Source organism: Microcebus murinus, chromosome 5, assembly GCF_040939455.1.
Source record: "Microcebus murinus isolate Inina chromosome 5, M.murinus_Inina_mat1.0, whole genome shotgun sequence".
Lineage (NCBI taxonomy): Eukaryota > Metazoa > Chordata > Mammalia > Primates > Cheirogaleidae > Microcebus > Microcebus murinus.
In genome coordinates, this window is record NC_134108.1 from 7280006 (window position 1) to 7299855 (window position 19850).

At 47.8% G+C, this 19850-nt stretch overlaps 1 protein-coding gene across 1 annotated transcript in view; it reads right to left on the reverse strand.

Annotated features, from left to right (window-relative positions):
• IGF2R (insulin like growth factor 2 receptor) overlaps positions 1 to 19850 on the reverse strand; it is a 107526-nt gene that overhangs the window by 55849 nt on the left and 31827 nt on the right. Inside the window, exons 5-10 of the mRNA XM_076002814.1 lie at positions 14529 to 14661; positions 11230 to 11359; positions 9200 to 9305; positions 5869 to 6031; positions 5501 to 5666; positions 4401 to 4504 (exon numbers count right to left, since the gene is read on the reverse strand). Coding sequence (XP_075858929.1) covers positions 4401 to 4504; positions 5501 to 5666; positions 5869 to 6031; positions 9200 to 9305; positions 11230 to 11359; positions 14529 to 14661 — 802 coding nt within the window. The remainder of the gene's footprint in view (positions 1 to 4400; positions 4505 to 5500; positions 5667 to 5868; positions 6032 to 9199; positions 9306 to 11229; positions 11360 to 14528; positions 14662 to 19850) is intronic.

The following is a 19850-nucleotide window of genomic DNA, read 5'->3' on the forward strand; positions in this document are numbered from 1 at the left end:
CGCTCAAGCAAGAGTGACTTCCACCTCCCTTTCCCGGGCACAGTGGACAGCGAGAGCCCGCCCCCCCCCCCCCCAGCTGGGCCCGTGCCACCGTCCCGTGGCGCACTAACTCAGTACTCACTTACCTAGATTAAGAGCAGTTTACTCCTACTGGATTCCTGTGTCTCCACTACTGGGAAAGGATTAGTGTTTCCGCAAACCTAAAATATTCACTGTGTTTTCCTTTAACCAGATAAATGTGAATTATTTACAATTAAATAATACTATGAACGGCCCTAGCTACTCATCCCTACTTTGGAGCTGGTTTTGCATCTGAGACTTACTAACTATCTGCAGGCAGAAACCACCACTGGTATGCACCTTCCATGCATTCTTTTTTCAAAGGATTTTAGCAGAAGCAGCAGCTACGCTCCCCTCTGCCAAAGGGGCTTTGCCTCCAGAAATCACCGTTCCCGGGGCCTGTGGTTTCTCCCCGTCCATCCACAGCACCAGCGTCAGCTCTGCACAATCTCTCCCTCACTCACACAGTCCCCGAGGCTCCAGCCTGGCTCCCCAGGCTCCAGTTTATTCTGCGGCACACCCCTTTCCTGTGTGGCCGGCCCAGCCAAGGGGAGGGGAGATTTCGGACAGAACCAAGGGGCTCTCTGCCTGAGGAGCAGGCAACAGCACTCCTAATCCGTGACTGTGACAAAGACAACGCCACCTACTCCCAAACCGGCTTCGTCCTCCCTCTAGGCACACAGCTAAACTCCACTTCCCAGCCTCCCCAGCCCGCCAGGCTGAGCCAAATGACTTAGTTCTGGCCCATTTAAAAAAAAATTTGCTGGTCCCATTCTGCACAGCCCTTGGAGGCCAAGTCTGCAGATGGCAAGAACATAGGAAGAAAAGCGTGCAGGGTCCCCACATGACCACATTAGCAGAGTCCCCACCTCCAGCCTCGCACCTGAGGACTCACACTGAACTAAAGAAAATAAATCTTTAATGGACTAAACCACCTAAATGTGTGGGTAGTTTTTTTTCTTTTTATTAACCTACCCTAATATATCTTACACGCTTCCCCTAAAATTATCTAATGTCCTTATATTTGAAAGATCACCAATAATAAGGCATCACTTCACAACAAACTAGATTTAAGTTATTAAAACAAATGTTAAAAAATATTATGGCCAAAAGAATGAACATAAGCACCTTTGTGTCTTGAAAATGCATGAACCTTAGAGTCATATGCATAAATAATGCCTAGCAATCCAACTTAACTATAAACCATGTTACATTGTATTACATACCCAATTAACACCTACTGACATTCAAAAATGCATTATTACATTTATCAAATGAACACAGAATCCACCAAGGGCTTTTCTCCAAAAACTGTGAAATTAAATTCAAACAAAGTAACAATGAAATAATTTTATAATATATAGTTTGCTCCAAAGTTTGCAGTACTGAATCATAGAACTAGAAGGAATCATAAATACTTCATAACCCAACTCCTGCCAGACAGCAGGCTCAAAACCCTCCCACAAGACACCTAACATCTCTCTGTCCAGGATCCTTGTTAAAATCATAATGAAAACAGGGCCGGGCGCGGTGTCTCACGCCTGTAATCCTAGCTCTCTGGGAGGCCGAGGCAGGCGGATTGCTCAAGGTCAGGAGTTCAAAACCAGCCTGAGCAAGAGCGAGACCCTGTCTCTACTATAAATAGAAAGAAATTAATTGGCCAACTAATATATATAGAAAAAATTAGCCGGGCATGGTGGCGCGTGCCTGTAGTCCCAGCTACTGGGGAGGCTGAGGCAGAAGGATCGCTCGAGCCCAGGAGTTTGAGGTTGCTGTGAGCCAGGCTGACGCCACGGCACTTACTCTAGCCTGGACAACTAAGTGAGACTCTGTCTCAAAAAAAAAAAAATCATAATGAAAACAGCCTAGTAAAACATTGGCTTTTTGATATTAGGGTATCATTGTTCATTTTGTTAAGTACAGTAGTGGTATCGGATTTACATAAAGGAATTGTTCTTTTCTGGCATCAGGTGGGGCGATATGATCCACCGATGATGTATGGTTTACAGGAAACAAATCTAGCCAAACATTAACAGCTGTTAGAGTGGTGGCATTTTTCACTATAATGTCTTTCTACTTGCACATTTGAAAAATTTTATAATAAAAGAGAACAAAGCGGGGTGGAGGTGCTTTCAGCATTTTCTTCAAGCATTGACTCCTGTGGGCTTTAGCTTTCTCTGGGCACAACTCTGCAATGTCCACTCCTCTCCCCTGGAGTCCGCGACTACATGCCCTTCTCACATCCTCCTCATCCGCTTGGATCTTTTTGGATCATTACACTGTCTTCCCAGCATCCCCAAATGAGATCAGCACACTCTCAGAGACCTCAGCCAAGTCATTAACAAAAACCTCTGAACAGAACGGAGCCAGAGGGAGTCACAACAAGGCTGGAGGGAGACTCGGACCACAGCAGGGCGGCCCAAGCCAGCAGGGGGGATACAGAAGCCAGAACCAAGCACGGGTACCTGAGGGCTGCGGACATGGAAAAAGAAGCAGGCTGCACTTCCCAGGGACAGGAGACACAGAGCAGGAGAGGTGAGACTCAGAATTCAGAGGCGGTCTCCTAAAAGTAGGCTGAGACCAAGATGACACAAGGATGGAGACCCTGAGTGGGGCAGGCAGCGTTCAAACCACACAGATGTACCCAAAGGCCAGCCTGGTTTGTCTCATTCACAAATCAGATGCACGTCACACCCCTGCTGAGAATCTGTGGGACTTCACAGCGATTTGTAGACAGGGTCCAGCTCTTCTGCAGGACAAACACGCAGCCTCTGACCTGCTTGCAGCTACTGCAGTGCCTGCCTTTGAGCACTTGAGTCTGGGTGCCCACCGCCCCTGCCATGCACCCGGCTCACTTCCATGCGCCCTGTGGCTCGGGCAGCACCCCTCCTTGCTTAACTGCCTAACCCCCGTGGGCAGCCCAGACCCTGGCCCAGCCTGACCTCGGTGCCCCTCCTGGTAAAGGGCAGGGGTGATGACACCAAGCAGTGGCTCTATTTCGGCACGAACGGCCCTGGGCTTCAACCATCTTGTTCCTTTTTGCTATCTGCTTCTAGTCCGGGAACACCTAGAACATTGTCATATGCACCCTCAGACGTCGAAGGCGGGCCATAAACAAACAGGCACTAAACAAATGTGTGTACCGTGAAAGTGGCAAAAAGGGCCAGCAAACAGATCCCAGCGGAAGAGTCCACATGCAGAAGCAAGGACAGCAACGGCGGACCCTGTGAACAACGGTGCCCCGGGGGGGGGGGTGGGGGCGGCCCACAGTCGGCAGTGGCTCGAGCGCCTTCCCAGCTGCATCCCCTGGGCTCGACGCTTGCGTGCTTGCTGTGGAGTTTATTGGAGCCTGATGCTGCGATCGCACAAGCACCTGACGTCTCCCCCACTGCAGACACGAGCCTGGGGAGCTTCACGAGCACAGATCCTCCTGTGAGTCACGCAGGAGCCTGCTCCCCGAGCAGAGCGTCCACAGCTCTGCCACAGAAACTCACAAAACAAACAGAAGGAAGGGCCTGAAATACCTTCAGGGGTGGGGCAGCCATGTGTACTTGGGCTGGTTGCACACAGAGGGTGCTGGCAACCAGGCCCCGCTCTGGAACAAGAGCTCTGTGCAGTGGCTGGTGGGCCTGCAGGGGCGCCTGGGCTCACAGGCTGCGGGTCACCAGATAGGATGGGTCTCTGGGTCTCTGATGACGACGGAATCCCACCGCCTGCCTCTCTACAGAATGCAGCTGTGTCTAAAACCTTCATGATACAGATACCATCACAGCTTTCTGAAATGCCAGTGCCTTGGTGACTCAAGGATGATTCTTTTAATCACTTATAGAAAGCCAGGCCACCTTCAGCATAAACTTGCCCGGTGACACCCTGCAATTCCCAGATCCGGAACTCTACCACGGGGCTACCATGTGTAAAAAAGGTTATCTTCTTGATACTCATTACACAGAAGAAGGGGCCACCCGTTGGAAGCTGGGGGGCCAACCCACCTCTGCTGGACCCATCCTTGCTTGAGTGTGCGCCGAAATTCAAGACAGAAACTCTTTCCCAGCAAGCTCAGGGCTGGGCCATTCCCAAAACAAACAGGATGAGGAAAATGGAAACAGGATGCAGAGAGCAGAGGAAAATGGAAACAGGATGTGTGTGACCCTGGGGACTGGGGGAGGGGGATTACTCCAGCAGAAAAAACCAGTCTTGGGACTGGAGGTGGCCAGTCCGAAGGAGGACAGCTCACTTCTCCGTTCAGTGGTCCACGTCCAACAACACACTCACATACACACGCGCGCACACACACATCCATCAGTGCAGACGGTAGGGTCTGAACTCCGGCGCACACTTACCTGCGCTCTTATTGCACTCAAAGTTGATGACGCTCATCCGCTGAAAGCCTGAGCTGCATTCGTCACCTCCGAAATACAACAAGGTGAGGTCTCCATCAGAGTATCTAGATTTTTGTGACAATAATACAAACGTGTTAGGTAGAATCAAGAAAGAAACTTTAATTTTTTAAAAAGTCTGCATTAAGCCTTTTGCATACTGTCAACAAATCACCACTGACATAAAACAGCAAGCTCTCCAGCCAGCTGGAAGAAAATGTCTAAAGGAAATGAGTTCCAAATGTATGGGCTCGCCGTCTCTTCTTGCTTCAAAGTACTAACTGGCTGGAAGAAAATGCTGAAAGTTTTTCTGTGGGCATGAAGACTTCTCTTGTTCTCAATTCTAGATTTTGTACAAAATAAATAATCCCCAAGAATTAGACAGCCTTGCCATCAGCTGCCGTACACACAATCTTACCTAGGGATCCTGGGCAGTATTAACCCTGAACACTCTGAAAGGAGCAGAGTGAAATTTTTTAAATGCAGATATTCCACAGTTCTGAAAACCTCAAAGATAGGTTGTTGGGTTTTCACATTTTTCTGTTCCTGTCTTTTGAATCATAATTGCCCATATCACATTTTTAAAAAACTCCATTTTCATACTACTTTTCTAATGGTTAACTACCAAGGTAAGGGTCAGATAGATTGCACCAAATGCATTTTTTTTAGTTGTTTATATATACTCTTATGTAATGTTAATGGCATTTCAGATTCTCAAACTGCCAAAGAAAAATCAAAACTCCTCAAAAACATATTTTGAAATACAAAACCATATCAACTGTGAATTAATTAGATAGTTTTCCTACAGTATGGCTCTTACAAATAATGTGTTTATAAAACGAGCAGTTCTAACAGAGGCACTCTTATTAAAAAGCCAGGAGAAACATCCAACTGCTTAGCGACAAACAGCAACTTGCCCAAGTCAAACAGGAAGGAACACTGGCTTAACTGATTCTCCCGTACTTTACGGAAAATGGAAGGAGGAAGAGGAGGAGGGAAGTGAGTTACGCTCCACAAGAATATACACGATACACTTGAAAATTACAGAGAAGCTCTTTACACACCGGAGGGTTTGAGTCTGGTATCTTCCTGCTACTTTGACTTGGGTGGAATCGGTCTTTTTAATTTGGCAAACGGCAGTGTCTTTCTTATTGCAGATCTGTGTTTCAGTTCCTCCACAGACATTCAAATAAAATGTGTATTCTTTTCCATCCGAATGATAGAATAAACCTGAAGAACGGGAAATAAACAAGAATAGGCTCTTTTGCATGAGTAGGTGTTAGAAAGTTACAGCACTGCTTCAGCCGAGGCGGAACCCTGTTTCTGAAACACCAGCCCAAACTGCAGTTCTCCACCCAGCGGCACGGACCGCTCAGCCCCGGCCGCCTCGGCCCCTCTCCTGGCAGCAGGCGGGCAGAAGGAGCCCACTCACCTTTGCCCTGGGCCAGGGGCCTGAGGTCGACGGCCACATCCTGCTGCCCGCTGCTCAGAGAGCAGGTTTTGCTTTCCAGGTAATCTCTGTGGCAGGCGTACTCCGTAACCCACTCAATCTCGTAGCGGCAATTGGATTTCGCAGTGAGCTTGGGAATGGTGCCCTACCAGGAACAATTCGAAAGGAACAAAGTAAACTTTCTAAAATGCAGCCGAAATGCAGATTTTCTATGCTTCTGAAAAGCTCAAAAAGAGGTTATTTTACATTTCATTATTCCTGTTTTTTTAAATCATAATTCCCCCATATACGTTATTTGACTTGCAACAACTGCATTTACTTTTACTTTTTTAAATTTTATTCTTTTGAATTTTTTCTTAACTCTTACTTGTTTATGCTTGACTTATTAATTCCATTTCCTTTTTTTTTGTTTTCTGTGTTGTTGTTTTTTTTTCCATGAGACAGAGTCTCACTCTGTTGACCGAGCTAAAGTGCTGTGGCATCAGCCTGGCTCACAGCATCCTCAAACTCCTGGGCTCAAGCGATCCTTCTGCCTCGGCCTCCTGAGTAGCTGGGATTCCAGGCATGCACCACCATGCCCCGCTAATTTTTTTTTTATATTTTTAGTTGTCCAGCTAATTTCCTTCTATTTTTAGCACAGACTGGGTCTCACTCTTGCTCAGGTTGGTCTTGAACTCGTGAGCTCAAATGATCCACCCGCTTCGGCCTCCCAGAGTGCTAGGATTACAGGCGTGAGCCACCGTGCCCAGCCTCCATTTCCTTTTTGGTCACCTTTAGAGAGATACAGGAGCTTCAGCACACCCTGAAGTCAGCGGCACCTGACAATCGTTTATGACCCCGCAAACAGTACTAGGTCGTGAGGGGTGCCTGGTCCACTCGCTCCCTTCCACGAGGAGCACTTCGCAAGAGCCAGGTGAACATCGCTCTGCGTGTACACATCCAGGGCAATGGTCCACAACTCCTTTCCTAACAGTGACAATAGGGTCTCTTATCTGAACGCAAACCGTCTCCTGGGTGAAGCCAGGGCATCACCCAACCACAACCCCGGATTCTGCCATTTTGCTGCCAGAGAGCTGCTTTCACAAGCCGGGAGCCCTGACACTCATCCGTGTGGGAACTGTGGAAGGTGCTGATGAGGTCACTGTTCACCGGGGTGCCACTGTCACCTTTTTAAACATCCTTGGGAGAAATGGCTTACTGGGCTTAGTACCAGAAACAGCTGTCTGTCTCTAGGCAACACTCATCCCTTAGGCATTTACTGAGCACCTGCTACATTGCCCAGCACAGAACAAAGGGCCAGGCTTACAAATGGGTAAATAGGTCACACACAGCTAGTAAGCTGCAACTGCAAGCCCAGCCCTCTTCCGTCTGACTCGAGATTGACGCTTCCAACCCCTTGGCTCAGTGCAGTCTGACAGACAGTGAGGCACAGCAGAGTGCTCAGTGACAGAAGCCAGACGCAGAAAGCCACAGGCTGCAGGATTCCATCTATATGAAATGTCCAGAAAAGGCAAATCCATAGAGACAGAAAGAAGATCCGTGGTTGCCAGGGCTGGGGGTAGGAATGGAGAAAGACTGCTAACGGGCATGAGGTTTCTTTTTGGGGTGTTAGAAATGTTCTAAAATTAGATTGTGGCGATGGGTGTGCAATTCTGTACAGATAATAATAACCATTGAATTGTACTTAAAAGAGGTGAATTTTATAGTATGTAAATTCAGTAAAGCTTTTTTAAAAAGACCTATAAGACAAGGTGAATATTTACCGGCTCCTGGAAGCACTGAATGAGCCCACATAAATGCTTAAATAAAACTTCTATGGGCCGAGTGTGGTGGCTCACGCCTGTAATCCTAGCACTCTGGGAGGCCGAGGCGGGCGGATTGCTCAAGGTCAGGAGTTCAAAACCAGCCTGAGCAAGACCCTGTCTCTACTATAAACACAAAGAAATTAATTGGCCAACTAATATATATAGAACAAATCAGCTAATATAGAACAAATATATAGAACAAATCAGCTGGGCATGGTGGCGCATGCCTGTAGTCCCAACTACTCGGGAGGCTGAGGCAGTAGGATCGCTTGAGCCCAGGAGATTGAGGTTGCTGTGAGCGAGGCTGACACCACGGCACTCACTCTAGCCTGGGCAACAGAGCAAGACTCTGTCTCAAAAAAAAAAATAAAACTTCTAAGTATTGAGGGGTATCTAAGCACATGCCACCCAAGTTCCACCCAGTGAGCAATCAGGCTTGAACAGGAACCTCTAGCCTCACTAGCAACAAATCAGTTTCCTTGAACAGGAAGAAACACCTTACACCCCTTGGAGGAAAAATAGGAGAGAAACCCTCAGTAAAAAGTGATTCTTACCAAATATAGAACAAACTAAAAGGAAAACACTAAAACTACTACCAGTTCAGAACATCTCACAAGACGTGAAAGATCTGAATTCACGTGGGTACAAACGGAAAGTGTAAGTAAATATTCTCAACGTTCCCATCCAGAACCAACAGCAGACAGCCAGGTCTGCGCCGACGGCGACAGCACATGGACGCGGAAGTCTGGGCACACAGCAGGGAGCTGAGCCTTGACCGCACTGGTGTCTGCAGACCCCACACTCCCACGGCGGGCCAGCCGCCAGCCTTAAGCCAGAGCAAATTCCACATGTGCTTGCGGGAAGGGGAATGTGGTTCTCTGGCCAAAGAATTCAGCCCCACCTACTTCATTCTCTTACCAAGAAAGCAGAGAGATAAGTTAAAGCAAAGTGCTGCCCCTTCCTCCCTGGGGATGCCGCCCCCTGTTAAAACACTTAGCCAGCAAACTGACCCAGCCCCAAGGAGTCAAGGACAAATACCACTCGGCAGCTACCCTCAAGAAGTTTACGACAGTGGCGCAGATTTAATAAACAGTCGGAGGACAGAGCAATCAATCTGCCCTGATCAAGAGCAGGGGAGTGGGAGGGAGGGAGGGACACGCTCCCCTGGAAGCAAGCACAGGCTTGAGATTATACTCACGGTCTTTCAACTATTCCGCTAAAATCAACCTAACTACAACCATAAAACCACCTCAGGCAGACTCAGACAACACACCATGCCATCCTGATACACGCAGAAGCCCCTCCTCCTGCTTGGTGCAGAAAAAAGCAAAAACCAAGCAGCCAACCGCTCTCCGTGCAGCGAGCCTCCTCCTGCAAACCCAGCAGCGGCCCTCTCGACACACCCCACTCCTGCACTCAGGCCCGCCAGCCTGCCCCGGCGCGGACCTGGGCTCAGTGACCCAGGCTAACATCTCTGCTCTGAAGTCCTGACGACACAAGTCACTTACCTCTCTCCGCTCTGACGGGCAGACAAACGTAATAGTCACCGCTGGGCTGTGGCCATCACAAAAGTCCAGCTTTTCTGCCTCTTCCTTCACGTAACTCAGGACCAGCCTGCAAGATCCGCATTAAGGAAAAGAGAAAGACAGAGGTAAAAATGACATTCAAATTAGCATGCGGCCCCAAGCACGAGGCACACACACTTGGGGACAGAGGGGTGACAGCAGAAATATTAAAATATAAAAGCAGCTTTGGAATAAAGTAACTTTATCTCGATTTGGAAAAAGACAGTTTAAAAGTAAACGTCCGGAGTGAGCATTGTATTTGAAATACTAAGAAAAGCTGTTTGAGCAAAACAAACAAAAAGGTTATAAATGAGCTAACACAACAAAACAAACACAGAAGATCAGGCCAAGCCCACTTTTACCCACAAGGTCACAGGGTCATTTCCTCTTTAAACAACAACTTCTAAGTGCAAGCCACAGATCTTTTTTTTTTTTTTTTTTAACCTGAAGATACCCCAGAGAACCGGCCCAGCAGCCACAGAGCTGGAGCTGTCCCCACCATGCACAGAGAGCCAGGGCCCTGCCTGCCGTGCCCACCGTGCTCACGGAGGGAAGGGCCGCTGCTCCCGGCTGCCCGGAGCGGGGTGGCTGACAACAGGTGGCCTGCCTTTCTCCCAAGACAAGCTCGGGCTTCTGTTCGGTGCCCCAAGTTTTACTAAATCTTCACTCATTCAATCACCAGTATTAAGAATTGCCAATTCTTCACTTAGGACACTGATGGGCTGAATGGTTTCAGCTTCTCCTTGAGGTACACTCACTTTAGCTCACCCCTTTCCATTTCCAATTATATGTTGAAGCCGTGAGCATTACCTCAGTACGTGGCTATCTCTGGACACAAGGCCTCTGAAGAGGCAAATAAGAAAAAAAAAAAAAAAAGTCACATGAGCGGGCCCCTCGTGCCCTATGACCACGTCCTTATCAGAAAAGATTAGGACAGACGCGCGGAGGGAAGACAGTATGAAGACACAGGGAGAAGACGCCCGTCTAACAAGCCAAGGAGCGATCCTTCAGAAGAAACCAACACTGGTGACACGTTGGTCTCAGACTTCCAGCCTCACAGACCGTGAGAGAATAAATTTCTGTGGTTTAAGGCACCTAGTCTCTAGTATTTTCCTATGGCAGCCTGAGCAAACTAATGCAGACACGTAACACAGAAAATTCCAAAATTCAGGTTATGCTCTTGTGCTTTCTAGGGACAGGAGTGCAACCTGCAAGTGCACACCATTTCTATAACCACCCTGACACGCCAGAGAAATGAGGCATCTACCAAAGGCCCCTAGAATGGGGAGCAAATCAGAATCCTTGCTCTAAGTTCAGGACACGATCGTGGGCAACGTGCTGGAGAAAAGGAAGAACATATGTGTAAACAGCACAGTTTACACAGGAGCACTCAGTGCCTGCTGGGAAGCAGGGTGCCCACCACTCCCCAGGGAGGAGGTAACTGTACACCCTGGAAGATCAGCAACAAACTGCCCTCTCCTGTCCCATGCCCGCCAAAGAGCAGATCACCAAAGACACAAAATTGAAACATGGGTGCCACAAATGAAAACTATCAGAACACACCTTAAGACGGGTATTATTTCAGGAAGCAAATGCACTATGCACCGTGGACCGGATCATGACATACATTTTTACTGCTAAAGAGACGAGCGGTGAGAAAGCGAGCAAAAAAAGCAAACCACCCTATGTGACTCACAGCAACGACCAATGAACTCATAAGCACATGGGAAGTAGTAATTTTGCAGGGACCATCTAAGCCCTGTAGAAAAAGGACACTCTTGCAACTCCCTAAAAGTCAGGCTCTTGTTTAAGATTAAAAATGCCAACAGGATCCTATTGATGTGGTGTGAGGAAAGTAAAGACAAATAAAATAAAATAAATAATAAAAGTAAAAAACATTAAAAAAATAATAAAAATATAAATTAATTAATTAATTTAAAAAATGCCAGCAGCAGGGGAGGCCTCAGACTGACCTGTCCTTGCCCACCAACTTCAGCCCCTCCTTGGGCTGGCCCACGTCGAACGCCTCATCTCCTCTCACCAGGCAGGCGGCAGTGCCGGCGGGACAGGCACGGAGCTGTGAACCCGGGTCCCGAAGCGAGTCTGTAAGATATCACATACTGTGTTTTGAGTGTCAGGCATGGTAATCGCACAGACCCCTTAGGCCCAGGGTCCCCTTAAACAAATTATTAAATTTTTAAAGTCTCCATAGTGACCACTCTGAGACCTTGGGCAAGCGATTAACCTCCAAACAAAGCTCAGGGTGACAGAGTGTAAAGTGCCGGCTCTGTGCCGGCACAGAACAGGTGCCCAGGAAACAGACCATCTTGCCGGTCGTGGTCAGGGAACGTATCCACCTTCTCTTCAAGGCACGCTAACTTTAGCGTTATCCCCTTTCGAGCTACCGGAAAACGCTCTGCAGATGAGCAGATTAGTGGAAAGAACCCACAGACTGACCACTCACTACTACTGCTGTAACTTCAGTCTAACGACACCACCATCCAACTGCCGGTGAGCCACCTCATGGGTTTGGGGAAGGACTAAAGATGAGAACACACTAACATGCTAGAACAATACCCAGGCTTTACAGACTGCCAGCAGCAACAGCCGAGGACCGCCACGGCTGGCTTTCTCTTTACCTGCACGCTTTGATCTGGCCTGACCCCTTACACAGGACACTGTTGGTTTGTTTACTATGTATCTTCTCCCACTTGACTCTAAACACCAGGAAAACAGGAACTGTGGTGAGTTCAGTGCTATAATCCAGTGCCTAAATTAGTGCCTACCACCCAGGAGGGATTCAAAAACTCTTTCTCCCGTGAATGAGTAACTGAATAATACTGCCTCCCTTGGATTTTAACTGCCTCTTCAATCAGAGGGGAGAAGGTTATCACACCCTTTGCCTGGAGCAGTCATGAGCTAATGAGCAGGGAAGCGAACCTTGGACTCTGGAGCCCTCCAAAGACAGGTGGTATTATGACAGTTCACTTAATGGGCTGTTCTGTTCCACAGATAGTTGTTTGCCATGCCACGGGCTACTTGCCCTCACGGGGACTCAAAGTTAGACCGCTTGTCTACTGAAGGCAGAACGTAATGCAAGTGCCCTGAGTATCTAAGGAGTTTAAGCACGCGGCAGTAAACCCAAGACTATGCATGTGGTTTTGAGAGTCACATGCAAACTTGGTTTGAGGCTCAGAGCAATTTCCGGGGCATGGAAAATGTCTGAGCGAAAACTGGGGCACCTCTAGTAAGAATCAGAGTCATTCAAGTTCAAATCAAATTGCCAGTAAATTTGAAAGAAAAGGACTTTTATAACAAAATACCCAGCGAATTCAGATAATCCTCAAAATAATTAAAGACCAGAAATGTAAATGTTTTCCAAATCAAAATAGCTCAGTATTTCAAAATTCAACAATCTACAAGATGTTACAACTTGATAACCATACCTGAGTTACAGACTCATTTAAGACAAAGACTTTATCTATCAGCCTTTTTCCAAAATAATAAGAAAGGCTGTCCTTGGAGAACAAAAAGAGTAACGTAATATCGTGACACACAAAATATCTAAAATTATCACTGGTCACTTTTGGCAAGCCATGTGAGTGGTATAATTACCATGTTTAACTATTTAGAAATAATACATACCATCAGAAGGATAGAGGTAAAAGAAAATAAAAAAAATAAAGAAAAAAATAAAAATAGAAATAATACAGGAACAAGATGAGGCATAACATCTATGTACAATTTAAAGAATAATTATAAATTAATACTCAGGTATCTACTACCCAGCAATACCCGATGTGTTGACTTTATTTTTATAAATTTTTCCAAACTTTCCTAGAGCCAAAGCATTAGGTACTATGTGAGAAATAGAAATATAAGGAAAACACTAAAAATGACCTTTTAATTAGTTAACCACCATCGAAATCTACTCATGGCTGGCGCTGCAGAAAGACAAGTCCTGGCCAACAGGGCTAAAAACTCACAGCCCTTAATTAAGAAAACCATGGAGCCGCCCACCAGGCATGGTGGCTAACGCCTGTAATCCTAGCGCTCTGGAAGGCCGAGGCAGGAGGATCCCTCGAGGTCAGGAGTTCAAGACCAGCCTAGGCAAGAGTGAGACCCTGACTCCACTAAAGATAGAAAGTAAATTAGTTGGACAACTAAAAATATATAGAAAAAATTAGCTGGGCATGGTGGCGCATGCCTGTAGTCCCTGCTACTCTGGAGGCTGAGGCAGAAGGATTGCTTGAGCCCAGGAGTTTGAGGATGCTGTGAGCTAAGGTGACGCCATGACACTCCAGCCCGGGCAAAAGAGTGAGACTATCTCAAAAAAAAAAAAAAAAAGAAAAACATGAAGCTAGTTTTTAGAAACCTAGCTTAGTAAAACTAGCTAAAGACTAGGTTAAAGGATTAGTAAAACTTATTGTTGCCCTTTATCAATAAAGACCATTTATTCACAGCCTTTTCATTAATTTAGCAAAAAGATTCTTTTTTTTTTTTTTTGGAGACAGAGTCTCCAAAAGGGCTCTGTCGCCCTGGGTAGAGTGCAGTGGCATCATCATAGCTCACTGCAACCTCAAACTAACTCCTGGGCTCAAGTGATCCTCCTGCCTCAGCCTCCCAAGTAGCTGGGACTACAGACATGGGCCACCATACCTAGCTAATTTTTCTATTTTTAGTAGAGAGGTGGTCTCTCTCTTGCTCAGGCTGCCCTCAAATTCCTGAGCTCATGCAATCCTCCCACCTTGGCCCCCCAGAATGCTAGGATCACAGCCATGAGCCACTGCACCTGGCCTAGCAAAGATTTTAAATCTAAACCTAAAGCCTCTCACACTAGTTCTAACATCTAAAGAGAAAGCCAGGGAAGAAAGTGACCTGGGCCCAAATATGCATCATGACCTAGTACCCACCCAGCCTCCAACTCGAAGCAAGGGGACTTGGGTACACACAGGAGGTTAGACCAATCCTTGCTCATCACGGAACTCTGAAACCCAAAGTGTCTGGCAGAGAGAACTCATATAATGGACCAACATTATATGTCTGGTCTGGAATTTGCAGGGACCAGGGAGAAGGCATGGAATCAGAATTTCCTGGGGGTAAGGGGTGGGCTGTGCAAAGAGAACATCTCTCGGGACAAAAACTTTCTTAGAGGGCCTACCTAATCAGTGACATGGATGTCCCAATAGACAAAAAAGAAAAGGCAAAGCTACCAAAGCCTTATAAGAAATCCCTCACCACCACCATCGCCCTGCCCCACAAAGGTGCGTACCTATGTCTCTGCAGACGTTGATGTACAGAGAAGTGTCTGGATCAGAGTCATCCACCAGGTAGCCGCCACTAAGCTTGATTAGTGGGTTTAAGTCATGCTTCCTTAACTCTTCATCAAATGCATAGCAAGGTACCTGGTAACGAGCAAAAGAAAAGATGAGTCCTCGACACGCACCGTGGAATGTGAGGGTCAGAAAGCCTAGGATCAATGTCATACAGCACCGGTCTCCATTCCCTCGGGTCTACCAGGCCATGACACACCCCCTACCCTGTGAGAAAAATAAACAAAGCAAAGGCCCAGACGGACGTGGTGGCTCACACCTGTAATCCTAGCATTCTAGGAGGCCAAGGCGGGCAGATTGCTCGAGGTCAGGAGTTTGAAACCAGCCTGAGCAAGAGCGAGACCCCGACTCTACTAAAAATAGAAAAAAATCAATTGGCCAACTAACATACATAGAAAAAAATCAGCTGGGCATGGTCGCGCATGCCTGTAGTCCCAGCTACTTGGGAGGCTGAGGCAGGAGGATTGCTTGAGCCCAGGAGTTTGAGGTTGCTGTGAGCTAGGCTGACGCCACGGCACTCTAGCCAGGGCAACAGAGTGAGACTCTGTCTACAAAAAAATAAATAAAAAATAAACAAAGCAAAGGACCATAAATGTTTCCACGTCTCCACACTGTCCTCAGCACCTCTTCTCCCCTACACTGGGACCATGCACACGCCCTCCCTTGTCCCTGCACCCCCTCAGCCATCCCCGGGGACCCTGCAATCGGGAGCAAAATTCCCTCGAGTGTACCCACCCCACTCCCTCTTCTTCACCTTCCGTTCTCTCTTGAACGCGGTCACATGGGACTGCTGCCCACCCTCGTGCTCCAGCAGAACCATGCCTTGCATGTCCAGGCCCATCCACCACTTCCTCGATGCCGGGCCCAGCACTCAATTCCCGGCCTCCCCTCACGTGGCCTTTCGCGCTGTGGACCATCCCCACCTGCTGAAACCCGCTCGTTCCCCACTGTGCTTCCCAGCTTCTGCCCAAACGCACCCCTCGCCTGCTAACCTGCCTCGTCTTCCTCCCAACACGCTCGGCGCAGGCACGCCCCACAGCTCGCTCGGCAGCCCTCCTCCCCGGCTGCTCGCACTCCCAGGGTGAGCTTGCACATGGCTTCGAACGCCTGCCAGCAGTTCCCAAATTCCCATCTCTAGTCTTGACCTCCCCCGGGACTCCACACCTGCACAGTCGACAACAGCGGAGCTGTTTCTGAGCAGACTCTGGAGACAGACGACTGGGTTCAAACTCTGGTGCTCACACTGAGTATGACCAGGAGCACACTTAACCTCTGTGCCTCAGCTTCCCCGTGTGTCACATGGGAATGGTGCCACAGGGCTGCCAGAAGGACTGAGTGAGTTACCAACAATGTGCATAAAGCTCATGGTGCAGCGCCTGGCAAGTCAATTTAATTGCTATTTTTTCTTTTTATTTCGACTGTCAAGGAAATGAGAGATTTAATTGTTATTTGCCATCACCATTTTGGACACACAAACTTATCTCCAATTTCACATGTTTAACACGTTGACTGCCATACCAGAAAAAATAATTTTTTCCTTGGGGCCACAGTGTTTGATTACAAAAACAGAATAAAAACTTCAAAACAAAACTTCAAAAACAAAACAATCCTTTCTAATTTTAATGAAAATTTTTTTTTATTGTTTTCTGTGTGTGAGTTATATGCAATTAAATTGTCAATATTAATTGTAATAAGAACATCGGCAAGATTTTCATGAACCAACTGCAATTACATATGCTTCACAAGGCCCCAGGCTCAAAACTGGCGTGAGTTAAATACGACTCATGTGGCAGTCAATGTGTTAAAATGGGCCTCTGACTTCTCCCCTGGACGTCGCTCTTGCCCCAGTGTTCCCCATCGCAGTGAACGGCACCACCACTAACCAGCGGCTCGGGCCAAAGCCCTGTGTCATCCCGGACGGCTCCCTTCCTCACACGGCCCGCATCCTGCCATCCGCACGTCCTGCCAATTCCACCTTCAAATGAAAGCCAGGGCCACTCACGCCTCGTCAGCTGCACCACTGTGCCCTCCGCCACACCACGGCAGCCCCTCGCCTGCAACAGTCCCTTGCCTGGCCCCCCGGTTCCAGCTTCTAATGCGCTCCTACCCCTCAGCCCGCATCTCCACTCCACAACCATGGGGTTGGCCTTTTAAAATTAAACCAGGCCACTCCCCACCCAGCTTCCCATTATGCCGAGAAGAAAATCTGGTCCCCCCATTGCGCTAGCCCTCGCCCCACACAGCCACGCAGACCTCTCGATGTGGTTCTGCCCCTGGAAACTCAAGGGCCCTCTCCCCAGGATGTGCCCCTGAGATCCGCATGGTGTTCCCCCTCGCTTCACCCAGCTCCCAGGTGAAATGTCACCCTCAGTAAGGCCTTGTCGGACAGCTTTATCTAAAATGGCACTCGCCATCTCTCTCTGTCCCTCTTACCCGACCTTTTTTCTCTTTCCAGACAGAGTCTCGCTCTGTTGCCCTGGGTAGTAGAGTACATTGGTGTCATCACAACTCACGGCAACCTCAAACTCCTGGGCTCAAGCAATGCTCTCGCCTCGGCCTCCCAGAGTGGTAGGATTGCAGGCGTGAGCCACCACGCCCAGCCACCAACCTTATTTATGCCCATAGCCCTGCAATGTGCATCACCAGGCACGGCTATCTGCTGACTTGTCAGTTTCCTCCCACTAGACTGTAGGCTCCTTGAGGACAGGGGCTTTGTCACCAGGGCAGCACTAACCAAGGCAGCACTAACCAAGGCTTAGGACAGACAATGTCTAGAACCTAACAGGAGCTCAGTTACAATAAATTACGAAGCTCCTCCTCTGAGCATCTTAATCCATCCTTACTTAGGTCTAAGTTATGGCCACTATCTCATCCCTATGAACTAATGGTCTTTTTATTCTATAAATGTCAGGGAACCAGTCATTATAGTTGATGCTTTTAAGAGTTCTGCCTATTTCTGAAGGCAAAGCATTCAAGACCAAAGATGTGCCAAGAGGAAAATGTCCTTGGCCACCAAGTGAACACCCATCTACTGTCATGACTTTATTTGAAACACCCCCATAATTTTATTTCCAAAATAACACACTGGCATCATTTGAACTGCCCCCTTCCAATGAATATTCTAAACATTCATGTTCTCTGCCATCATTTCAAAGTGGCTAGTTTTATTACTTTCCACAGATAAATTTCCTAAAATTTCATCTTTTAAACTGAAGCAATTCACAAGCAGGTCTATTTACCAAAGTTAGCTGCTTAATACTTATTTTTCAATTTTTTCTTAGAAAGATGCTATCAAAACTGCAGGAATATGGGAGGCTGAGGCAGTAGAATTGCTGGAGCCCAGGAGTCTGAGGTTGCTGTGAGGTGGGCTGACGCCACGGCACTCTAGCCTGGACACCACAGTGAGACTCTGTCTCAAAAAGAAATAAATAAATAAAACGCAAGCCTGCGACAGAGAAGGAGCAAGATGGCAGGCGGCAAGAGGGGGAGAGACCGGGCCACACTGGAAAGAATTCGTCATTCTGAAACTGGCTCCATTTCACCAAGACACTGGGGACGGCGAGACCAGCAGACATTCCGCTGGGGGCAGCTGGCGAGTTCGGCTGTCTCCCTGCTCCAGGCGGGAACAGCAGACATGCCTCCCAGTGCTCCAGGGAACCGAGTGTGCCTCAAAAAAAAAAAAAAAAAAAAAACAGTCCCGGCTCCTGGGGAATGTCCTCCCACTTCCTGCTACAGCAGGCAAAGCAAGGGAGACATTCATGAGGCCGGGAATTTGGCAGCCTGGGGGAGGAGTCCACACTGTTTCACGTATATAAATCTTACTTATATAACTCTGGTAAGACTACCAGCAGCCCAGTTCCGAACTGTGTGTGCGCCCGGGAGAGCTACGGTAGGGGGTGTCTTTGCACACTGCTTTAATGAAGTAATCTCTCAAAAACTGCTACCAAGATCCACGGGACAAGTTTTAAAAGGCACTGTTCGGAGCTATTAAATACCAAGCTCTTTACCCATCAAATCGTTCTGAATAAAAGAAATGAGGAGACATCAGTAAATTAAAGAGTACAGTGTGAAAAAAAAAAAAAAGAGTACAGTGTGGAAATTAAGACCACACTGACACTAAACTAAGTAAGGCTTTTTATTTTTTTTTAAAGGAATGATGAGTGTTTTACAAGCACGTAAAACCTTTAATACATCTTCAGAAGTGATCACACCATAGCCTGTAAGGTGCGATCAAAACACACGGAAAGGGCACGTGCTTTATTAAGACCTGTGAGGTGACAGCACCGGCTTTCAGCAGTCACCATGCTCTGGAGTTCTTTCCGTCAACCGCATCCACCCCTAAGGCAGGAAGACACGGAGCCCGAGAACACAGATGTGTCCTCCATACCTGTAGTCCCTGGGCTCCCAGAAAGCAAGAACCACTTTAAAATTTAATGAAATTCCTACTGCTCAGCCCATAACGGGCTCTCAATAAATGCAAACTGAATGAATAAAGCCCCAGCTGGCATCCACACCTAAGGGATGACAAGTGAGAACAAATTACTAACGTTTCTCGTGTATCTTCAGATCGGCTTCCGAGAGAAATTACACGTCCCTGTTTTGAGAAAAACACACTACACCTCCACCTCCCGGCCCAAAACACTGTCTAGAACAGAGATCAGCACGCTGTCCCTGTAAGGAGCCGCGCGGCATGTATCTTAGGCTTTGTGGGTCACACTGGTCTCTGCTGCATATTCTTCTTTGTGGGTTCTTTTGTTTGTTTTTACAATCTTGTAAAAAAAATGTAAAAACCATTCTTAGTTCTGGGGTTGTACAAAAAAAGAGCCTGTGATGGGACTTGGCCCATGGGTTGTAGTCAGACAAAAATGGGTGTCACCACCAGGCTGGAGAATCAGAGCCCAGGAGGACACTTGGGGCTGACAGAGGGGGTCAGGGGTCTCACGGGAGCAGAGGGGGAGGCTCTCCCGGTCACCGCTCCAGCCTGCCCCTCGGGAAGCAGCTCACACGCAGCCAAGGGGACACTTCAGGGTGCCTGCATCTTCCTCCTCCAGCGCCAAACCTCGAGATGCTCCTCCTGTCTCTAACGGTGTTATCTACCGTCATCGAACAGCTTAACCTGAGTTTTAAAACCTAAACAAAGCTTAAATGTGACAGCACTCCTAAATATCAGCCTAACTCTCTCCACATTAAACTCCTCCTTCGCTGAGCATTCCTGACGCTCTTCCCCAGCAGGCGGCGAGAGCCTCTTCCACTTCCAGGTC